This window comes from Echinops telfairi, unplaced genomic scaffold (genome assembly GCF_000313985.2).
Source record: "Echinops telfairi isolate 266 unplaced genomic scaffold, ASM31398v2 ScPeMD7_7457;HRSCAF=8495, whole genome shotgun sequence".
Taxonomy (NCBI): Eukaryota; Metazoa; Chordata; class Mammalia; order Afrosoricida; family Tenrecidae; genus Echinops; species Echinops telfairi.
This window is the reverse complement of record NW_022111357.1, coordinates 35,171,344-35,181,750: the sequence shown is the minus strand read 5'-3', so window position 1 is coordinate 35,181,750 and position 10,407 is coordinate 35,171,344. Positions and strand designations below refer to the sequence as shown.

The following is a 10,407-nucleotide window of genomic DNA, read 5'->3' as shown; positions in this document are numbered from 1 at the left end:
AAATAGGTCTCTTGTAACACCTAACAGAAGGGATTGGGCAATTTTCCTCACTACTCCCCGGGCTCAAAGGCTGAGCCACGTCTGAAGCAGGGGCAGGAGAGAGACCGCGAGGAGCTGGGAAGTACATGTTCAAGATCTCCGTCTGCAGCGGGGAGGCCGTGCAGACCACTGGTATCACACACTGTGGCTCAGACTCAGGAGCAGCGCTGAGACGATGGGATACCTTCTTACCCCGCCCGAGACTATGGAGCCGTGAGACAGAGAGCCAGGTGGGCTGGCTTCCTGGCCCCCAGAGGCAAAGAGACCATTTTGCTGAGAGATGGAGGACTGCTGGTGGAGGAGACCAATGACTATCCTTATTTTTTGCTGATCCTGACTTGTGTAACCTACATAAACCCTAATTGTTGTTATTATTATGTGCCACCAAGTTGGTTCTGACCCATAGCAACCTTGTGCATAGCAGAACAAACCCCTGCCCCGTTCTATGCCACCCTCACCATTGTTCCTGTGCTTGAGCCCATTGTTGTTGCTGCCACAGTGTCAGTCCATCTCCATGAGGGCCTTCCTCTTTGTCACTGCCCTTCCCCTTCACCAAGCATGATGTCCTCCTCCAGGGACTGGTCTCTCCTGACAACATGATGTCCTCCTCCAGGGACTGGTCTCTCCTGACAACATGATGTCCTTCTCCAGGGACTGGTCTCTCCTGACAACATGTCCAAAGTATGTGCGATGCCCTCTGGCCGTACTTCTTCCAAGACAGATCTGTTGGTCCTCTTAGCAGTCCCTGGCACTTCTCAAGATTCTCCAGCAGCACCACCATTCAAATCTACTAATTCTTCTCGGTCTTCTTTATTCAATACCCAACTTTCGCATGCATTTGAGGCAATGGAGGATACCATAGCTCAGGTCAGGGTCACCTGAGTCCTTACAGTAACATCCTTGCTCTTCAATACTCTAAAGAGGTCTGTGCAGCAGATTTCCCCAGTGCAGGGCGTCGCTCGATCTCTTCACTTGCAAGACAAAATGCTGGGTAACGCCAATCCTCTCTCCATTTATCATGCTGCTACCCGCTGGTCTGGTTGTCAGGATGTTCGTCTTCTTCACATGGATTTGTGACACACACTGAAGGCTGCAGTCCTTGATCTTCACCAGCAAGGGCTTCAATCCTCACTTTCAGCCAGCCAGGCGTGTCGCCTGCAGGTTGCGGATTGTTTCTAAGCCTTCCTCCAGTCCTGCTGCCGCGTTCTTCTTTCTATGCACCAGCCTCCCTGACGATTTGCTCAGCATGCAGACTGAACAAGTCTGGTGAGAGGATATGGCCCTGATGCACACCTCTCCTGTGTTTAAACCAGGCAGTATTCCCTTGTTCTGTTCCCACACTGCCTCTTGTTCCATGTCCAAGTCCGGCATGAGCACAAGGAAGTGTCCTGGAATTCCCAGTTTCTCAAGGTCACCCATAGTCTATAATGATTCACACAGTCAAATGCCTTCGCATAGTCAAGGAAACACAAGTGAACATCTTTCTGGGATTCTCTGCTTTGAGACAAGATCCATCTGGCCTCAGCAATGAAACCCCTTGTTCCATGTCCTCCTCTGAATCTGGCCTGGCCTCTGGCAGCTTCCTGTTTCTGCTGCATCCGTTGTTGGATGATGCTCAGCAAAATCCACTAGCATGTTGGTAAGAATGATATTGTTCTATATGGGCATTCTGTGGGGTCACCTTTCTTTGGAATGGGGACAGCTATGAATCTCTTCTAGTCAGTTGGCCGAGTAGCTGTCTTCCAAACTTCCTGGCACAGATGAGTGAGTGCTTCCAGCGCTTCATCAACTTGTTAAACCATTTCAAATATCTTCCGTCAATTCCTGGAGCCTTGTTTTTGGCTAAGGCTTTCAGTGCAGTTTGAACTTCTTCCTTCGGGACCACTGGTTCTCGCTCCTAGGCTACCTCTTGCAATGGTGAAATGTCCACTAGTTTTTTTCTGGTACAGTGACTCTGTTTATTCTGTCCATCTTTTTTGATGCTTCTTGCATAGTTGAATATTTCTCCCATAGAATCTTTCAAGATTGCAACTGGAGGCTCGAATTTTTTCTTTCAATTCTTTCAGTCTCAGCTCTGCTGAGTATGTTCTTCCCGGCTGGTTTCCTAATTGTAGGTCTTTGTGCATTTCATTATAATCTTCGACTTTGTCTTCTCAAGCTGCCTTTTGGAATTTTCTATTCAGCTTTGGACTTTATCATTTCTGCCATTGGCTTTAGCTACTCTGATTAAGAGCAAGTTTCAGAGTCGCTTCTGCCACCCACGTTGATCTTTTCTTTCTTTCCTGTCTCGTTAGTGACCTTTTGCCTTCTTCACGAATGAGGGTGTTGCTGTCCTCCCTCAGCTCATCACGTCTTCCGTCATTGCGTTCAGTGCGTCCAGTCTCTTCTTGAGGTGGTCTCCAAATTCAGGTGGAATTGACTCAAGGTCGTATTTTGGTTCTTGTGGACTTGTTTTAATTTTCTTCAGCTTTAACCTGAACTTACATATGAGTAATTGATGACCTGCTCCATCAATCAGCCCCTGGCCTGGTTTTAGCTGCTGAGATTGAACTTCTCCGTCATCTCTTCCCACAGATGCAATTTGATTCTGTGTATTCCATCTGGAGAAGTCCATGTGCATAATCACCATTTGTGTTGTCGGAAAAAAAGTAATTGCTATGTGTGTTAGTCTGGGTAGACTAGAGAGACAAATTTGTAAACACTCATGTGCATAAGAAAGAGCTTTCTATACAAGAGCGCTTAAAATGTTGAGACAATATCCCAGCCCAGTCCAGATGAAGTCCACAAGTCCGATATTAGCCCATATGTCCGATACCAATCTATAAAGTCCTCTTCAGACTCATGAAACCCATGCAATGACACCAAATGCAGGGAGATCACAGGCCAGTTGGTGGGAAGTCTTGTGGATCCAGTGGCATTGTTAGCATCTCAGTGTTGGCAGGGGTCTCCATGTGGCTTCTCCAGCTCCAGAGGTCTGGCTCCATCAGCCTCTCTCCATGTGCTCTCTCCACAGGGATGTCTTGCAGGGAGTGAGCAGAGAGAGTGTGCGTCTCCGGCCTCCAGGAAGGAATACAAGAGTTCCCAGAATCCTCAGGAGAAGGCCATGCCATTACAAAAATCATTGTCCTTTGCACATATCATTATTTAAATACAACCACCTCCAGCTAGGTTGCTGATAGAAAACAACAATATGTGGCAACTGCTTTCAATTTTCTGTTCATTCTTAAAATTTTTTAGGTTTAAGCTTTGACTGGAACATAAATATTTCAACTTATACTTCAATTGTCAATGGTCTAGCACCACCTGCATTTTTCCCCTCTAAGAAACTACTTCTATTTGCTTGATCAGCAGTTCTTGCCAAAAATATCCTGATTGACAGGCTAGACTCCACCTCTTTACTCTTAATCTCAAATTGACACCAGATTATGTAACTACCACACTATGAAATATCAATAGTCATTGGTCTTGGAAAGTTTATCATGTGATCCCCAGCTTCATTTCTATCACGAAGTCCATATTTTCCAACTACTGTTCCTCTTTGTTTCCAACTTTGGCATTCCAATTGCCTATAACTACCAATGCATCTTGATTACATCTTGATCAGTGCATCTTTGATCAATTTCTGACTGAAGTCATTGATTGGTAAGATTCTTCAATTTCTTCCTCACTAATTCTTGTGGTTGGTGCCTGAACTTGGATAATAGTTGTCTTGATTGGATCCCCTTGAAGGCGGACAGATACAGTCCTATAACAAATGGCATTGTTCCTCCTGATGGATTCAGCAAGCTCCTCCCTGACACGGAATGCCACACCATCCCTCTTGATGGCGTTATTCCCGGCACAAGTAAATCACATGGTTTTCTGATTCAGAATGGCCAATACCAGTCTGCTTCAGCTCACTAATGTCTAGGATATCGATCTTTTGTTGTTGTTGTTGTTATTGTTTTTTCATCCCCCCCCCATGAACCCTTGATAATTGATAAATTATTACTATTTTTCCATGTCTTACACTGTCCAACGTCTCTCTTCACCCACTTTTCTGTTGTGGGATATCGATCTTTATATATTTAATTTCATTTTTGACCACTTCCAATTTTCCTAAATTCATATTCCTCACATTCCAGGTCCCAATCATCAGAAGATGTTTGCAGCTCTTTCTCCGTAACTTGAGTCATGCCCCATCAGCCAATGAAGATCCCAAAGACTCCACCCCCCCAGGCTTCACCTGACTTCCGCCACCCTGGGGAGTCCCCTCCCAGAAAGCAGCTCCTCCTCAGTCACACTCTGAGTGTCCTTGGACGCCAAGGGCCCATCGGCTCTGCCTCTGATAGTGTCCTGCTCGCAGTCATCCGGCCGTCAGGGTCCGACACGTTTCAAAGCTACGCATACAGGTTTCAGTGGCTACTTCCCCTGAGGTGGGGATCCCAGTCCGACTTCACTGTCTGCTCCTAGTCCCGAAGCTCCGCAGGAGCCTGTTCACTTTGGGAGACCTCGCTGGCGTTTGAAATACCAGTGACCTCGCTCCCAGACTCACAGGATGACAAGCTGCCAGACAAGTGGTGGGTAAGCCCTAGGGAACCCCTTCATTGTGAGGATCCCCCGGTGGTGCTGTGTGGCCTATGTAATGACGTGTCAAATGGAGCACGGAAGTAGAGCGGGTGGGAGGGATTGTGGGTGTGGACATGGGTGATGAAGGATGGGCTGTGATGCTCCAGCCTCCTGACCACGGGGACGCCAGAGGAGGTCCGACATCCACCTTCTGGCAGCATTGGTTGGTGGTTTTGAGGACCCTTCCTCACAAAGCCTCCTCTCCCTCAGCCTTGGTCCAGGGTCCCAGCACATCCCAGGTCGCCTTGCTGACCCAGGCCTGGCTCTGCCCCCTTCTCTGTCCAGTCTACAGGACTAGATGGGAAGTTGGGGGTGGAGGGGGACCCCTCTCCTGCGGAGAGACATCTGCTCTGCCAGCACCTCCCAAGGGCTGTAGTGCCCGGTCCCTAGCTCCCTGTGGGTGGGTCTCCAGAGGGAGATCCCAGCCGCCCCTCTCTCTTTCTCTCAGCCCCTTGCTCAGCGGCGGCCCCATTGAAGCAGCAGTGCTGAGGTTTTGATCTTCCGAGGGCATCGATTTAGAGGATGCAAAGGAGGAGGCTGCTGTCTGAGGAAGACCATCTTCTCCAGACCCAGATAAGGCCCTGGACATTCATAATGAGCCTGGCCTCCATGGATGTAGTAGGAGCTGGGGAGGAGGCTTTGAGGGGGCTGGAAAAGCCAGGGAAGTGCATTTCCAGGATGCACACTGGAGCAAGACAGGCCTTGTTCCCTGTTCCCAGGCCAAGAGAGGCGGGCCGCCCAGGGCCAAGGGCCAGAGGGAGGGGAGAGCGCCAGTTTAGGAAGACAGAAGTCCACGCCCAGTCTGGCCCCCTGCCAGCACAGGCCCCATGGACCCAGACCACTGCTGTTCAGTTAACTCGCAGGGACCGGCCAGCGAGGACGGAGTGCAACTGCCCCCTGGGATTTCCAAGACTGTGCGGCTTTCAGGAAACAGGCTGCCACGTCTTTCTCCTGAGGAGCAAGTGATGTGTTTGAACTATCAGCAGCCCCACAATGAACAGGCCTAGCTAGGGTCATGGTCAACAGAGGCTGGGCCCTTCTAGAACCTTCAGCAAGAGCGGGAGCTGGAGGAAGAGGCAGGTGGAGAAGCACAGGGAATGGGGCGCGAGGCAAATGCAGGTGGGGGGAGGGCGGATCTGCACAGGGCCAAGGTCCCTCACTGCCTGTTAGGGTGAAGACTTGGGACGATAGCAGGGCACCTGCCGGTGGGAGCCAAACATGTCAGGGCCAACCTGTAGCCTCTCCCTGCGCCTCCGAAACACCAGAAGGCAGGCCCCCAGGCTGAATGGGCAGTAGGAGAAAGTGTAGTTCCCTGGGGGCTGCTACCTGGGCCTGGACGGGACACCTGCCCAGGATGGAGGAGAAGAGTTTGCAGCAATGGAGCGCAGGCCCAGACATCCCAAATAGTCTCCCCTGGGTGAGTCACACCCACCTCCGGGCCACCCTGGGTGGGTGTCAGAGCTTTCGGGGAGGGCTGAACTCCTCACTCCTGCAGCCAGAAGCTGAGAGGCCCTGGCCACCCTCATCCTGCCCACAGCTTCAAAGGCCAGGCCTGGATGCCTGACTGTGGACCAGGATCTACAAAGGGGACCCACACCATCTCCCACCCTAAGGCTCCTGCCGTGGCTCCTCTCCAAGCAGGGTGAAGGGGAACCAGATGTTAATTTGCTCATCTCTGCTAATTTGAAAAGGAGCCTCAACAACAGAGCTCGGTGCACAGCTCTGCCGAGGGTGCAGTTTAAGCCCAATTATGTGCTATTAGTGTATTTGCTCTTTGTTCCCATGCCATATTAATTGCAGATCTGGTATTGGGGCAATTAACACAATTACGGTCTCCAGCTCTCTTCCGGCAGGGCACAGACCACATGCTCTCGGCCAGGGAGATGGCAGCAGAAGGTGGCTGCCAGGAGAAGGGCCTCCTTGTCCTGGAGTCGAGTCCCCCAGGGCACTGGAGGAGAGGCAGCTGGGACGGCGGAGGGAGGCACCAGCACTGCGTCCGTCCATCCGTCCGTCTGTTTCGAAGGCACGGAAGGATCTGCAGCTGTAGGGACGTCTCTTCAGCTTCTCTTTCCACTTTGCGCTCCTCCCCATCCACCAAAGTCCCTGATGTCCTCCTGGCCCTGGGCGCTCTCTCCCTCCCTGAGGCCGTGGCTGGGCGCCTCCTTCTCATTGCACTCACCTCTAGTCAGTCACTGGGCTCCGCCATGGCCAGCCTCGCCACTTCCCTTCTCCCTGTCATCCCCTGGATCCTGGTGACAGAGGCCACCTACTGAGGTAGTTTATTGTGCCAGCCTGGCCAATAAACACATGTGGGGCTAATTGAAGGGCGAAGGGATAAATGGCTCGGTGAACCTCACCTTTATAGTTCTCGGGTCTCTTGCTTTGTGATGGTCGGCCCGGGTTGCGGTTGTCTTAGCAGTTCCCTGCTTCAGCTGGCAAGGGTGACTTCCTGCAAGACATCCCCAAGGAGAAGCTGCATGGACCTACCCCGATGCAGCCCTGGGGGCTGGAGCAGCCGTGTGGAGACCCCTGCCGGCACTGAGATGCTTACACACTCACTGATTCTGCTTTCCTCCTGCAGTCAGCGTCACTGCGTGTTTTATGAGATGGAGGAGGACTTTGTGGATTGGGAGTTCTTGAGAGTACCATGGATGCCAAACACACAAACACACCTGTCTTAGAAGGACCACTGGAATTGTCCTTAGAAGCAAGGATGGTGGGACTTCACCTCGCATACTTTGGACAAGTTGTCAGGATAGACCAGTCCCTGGAAAAGGCCATGTGCTTGGTGAAGCAGAGGGGCAGTGGAAAAGGGGAAGACCTCGAGGAGACGGATTGACATCGCGGCTGCAGCCATAGGCTGCAATGTCACGGTGGCGAGGAGGGCGCGGGGCTTCCTTCTGTCGTCCGTCGTGTCGCCCTGAGTCCGACCCTGCTGGGCCGCACTGAACACCGCCACCACCGTCTCCTCCCGATGACTCTGCCCGCTGGCCACGCTCAGTGGCTGGCTCCTCGCCGGCCATGGAGGCAACATGGCCAGGTCCCAGCGTCTGCGGTTAGTGCAGAGGGTGGCCATCGCCCCAGCAGAGATTGCTTGGGGCCCTGGGGAAAAACAACCCGCTTTCCATCAGAGTTGCAAGGGGCCCCCCCGTGCTTCTCGGCAGGAGGGAAGGCCAGTCAGGTTGGAGCAGTGAGGCCCACGGGCAGAGCAGCAGAAAGAAGCCCAGGTGGAAGACGGATCTGGAGGGCTGAGTTCTGAGTACATCAGTCCCCAATTCCCTGAAGCCTGGGTTCTTGCAGCGATTCTCTTAACCTTGAGGGTCGTCACAGACCTCCCCAGCAGTGCGAGCCGACCACCGCTGGGGTTTCTGTTGCCTGCAAACCAAAGGTCCAACCAGTACAAGTTCCTGAACCCCACCGGTGGCTCAGAGGCCATTTGCAGCCCAGACAGGCAGGGCAGAGGTGTGGCGTGGGGTTTTTGTTTTGTTTAAATCATTGTATTGGGGGCTCATACAGTTCTTATCACAATACATCCATGCATCTATGGTGTCAAGCACATCTGTACATGTGTTGCCATCATCATTTACAAAATAGTGGCGTGGGGTTTTATGTAGGTGCAACCTCTCTAAAGCCTGCCCTGGGGTTCTCAGCCTGTGAAACAGAACAGAGAGGACACCCTCTTTCCTGGGCCCCAGATTTCCATGTTGTCAGCGGGATTTGAGGTTCAGAAACAAAGTCACCGTATCTCTGGGTCACAGCGGGGCTGAGCACACGTGTTGTCCAAGGTCAAGAGGCTTTTACTCACTCAGCACGGCTTTCCTGAGTGCCCACAGGGTGTCAGTCCTGGGGACACAGCAGTGAAGCAGCCAGACAAGCTCTCTGCTCCCAAACAGCGTGTGGTCCCGTGGGAGGAGCGAGGTTGAAACACGCCCACAAGGAAACTCATAAATTAGGTTATTTCAGATGAAGAACTGGGAGCCATGGATTGGGAGTGACCGGTGGAAAGCCAAAGAGGAGGAGTCTGTGAAGACTGACTGGTGGGGTGATGTCTGAGAATGGAGGAGGACTTAGGCAGAGCAAGCAGAAAGTGCAAAGGCCCTGAGGTGGGAGCGAGCTCGTTCGGGCGAACAGAAGAAAGACGTGCCGGAGCGTTGCGAGCAGGAGGGAGAGCTGGGAGCTGAAGCGGAGCCGAGCCCAGCCGGGTCACCGAGGCCTGGGGGGACGCATGACGGTTTGGGGTAGGGGCCCTTGAGTTGGTGTGCCTCATGCAGACCCCCACGTGCCTAAAACAGTATGAGACATTGTCTGCAACTGCCGAATCTTCCCCAAGTCCGTAGGTTCGAGCCCATTGTGGCAGCCACTGTGGCAGGCTATCTCACTGAGCCCCCCTACCCCCCCACCTTCTATTTTATCAAACATGAGGTCCTTCTCCAGGGATTGGCTCCCCTTGGTAACGTGCCCCAAGCACGTCTCACTCGCCTTACTTCTAAGGGGCATTCCGGTTGCCCTTCTCCCAAGACAGATTGGTTCGACCTTCTAGCAGTCTAGGTACGGTCTGTGTACTCAATATCCTTCACTAGCATCGCCCTGCAAGGGCATCAAAGTGTCTGCGGTTCCTCTTTTCCACCGCATGGCTTTCATACACATACTAGACCGTTGCAACCATGCCCTGCGTCAGGCACACTTGAGTCATCGCCTCATCACGGTGACATCTTTGCTGTTTCGCACGTTCAGGAGGTCTCTTGCCAGTGAGTGGCCTGATGCATCGCATCATGTGCTTTCTGCAGGGCCGTGGCCGTGGGCGGGGCCTGCTGGCCCACGTGAAGTCGCATCCCTGACCACTTCCGTCTCGTCCTCGCTGCTCCTGCTCTGCCTCGGTCCGGTGGTGAGGACTTTAGTTGTGGTCGGATGACAGGGTGCGCATTCAGGAGGTAAGCGCTCACCCTGAGTGCGATGGGCAGCTGCTGCCCCTAGAGGGGCCAGGGTGGGCATCTGGTCGGCCAGGCCTGTGTTGTTGCCTGTGGAATCCAAAAAGCAAGCGGCTCTCAGACACCGACCTTTCCAGGAAGCCCGTGGGCTGTGGTGGAACAGACGGTTCTGTGATCCAGCACGAGTCTGGACTTGGCAGGTTTGGGAGCCGGGGACCCAGCCGGTGTGGTCAGGAGAGGCTCTCCGGGCATCAAAGAACAGGGATCCTCCCTCACGCGTGTTGCTGGTGGACTGGCGGGGCCCTGGAACAGCACAACCCCGTGTGTGACCTCTGGTGCCAGACTACATGGTGCTCCACAGGTTGGGTTTGTTTTTTAAATCGTTTTATTGGGGCTCATACAACTCTCATCACAATCCATTCAGACATCAATTGTGTAAAGCACGTTTGTACATTCATTGCCCTCATCATTCTCGAAACATTTGCTCTCCACGTAAGCCCCTGGCATCAGCTCCTCGGTTTTCCCCCTCCCTCCCTGCTCCCCCCTCCCTTAGAACCCTTGATAATTTATAAATTATTATTGTGTCATATCATTCACTGTCCAACGTCTCCCTTCACCCACTTTTCTGTTGTCCGTCCCCCAGGGAGGAGGTTATATGTAGATCCCTGTAATGGGTTCCCCCTTGCTACCCTACCCTCCCTCCACCCTCCTCTCACCACTGGTCCTAAAGGGATCATTTGCCCTGGATTCCCTGTGTTTCCAGTTCTTATCTGTATCAGTGTACATCCTCTGGTCTAGCCAGATTTGTAAGGTAGAATTGGGATTGTGATAG

General features: G+C 52.6%; 1 protein-coding gene across 1 annotated transcript in view; it reads right to left on the bottom strand.

Annotated features, from left to right (window-relative positions):
• The window catches only part of CLSTN1 (calsyntenin 1), a 106,983-nt gene extending 99,260 nt beyond the window's left edge, over window positions 1-7,723 (bottom strand). The window contains exon 1 of the mRNA XM_045299205.1: window positions 7,488-7,723. Within this exon, the coding sequence (XP_045155140.1) occupies window positions 7,488-7,723 (236 nt within the window). The remainder of the gene's footprint in view (window positions 1-7,487) is intronic.
• Between the last annotated feature and the right edge of the window lie 2,684 nt (window positions 7,724-10,407).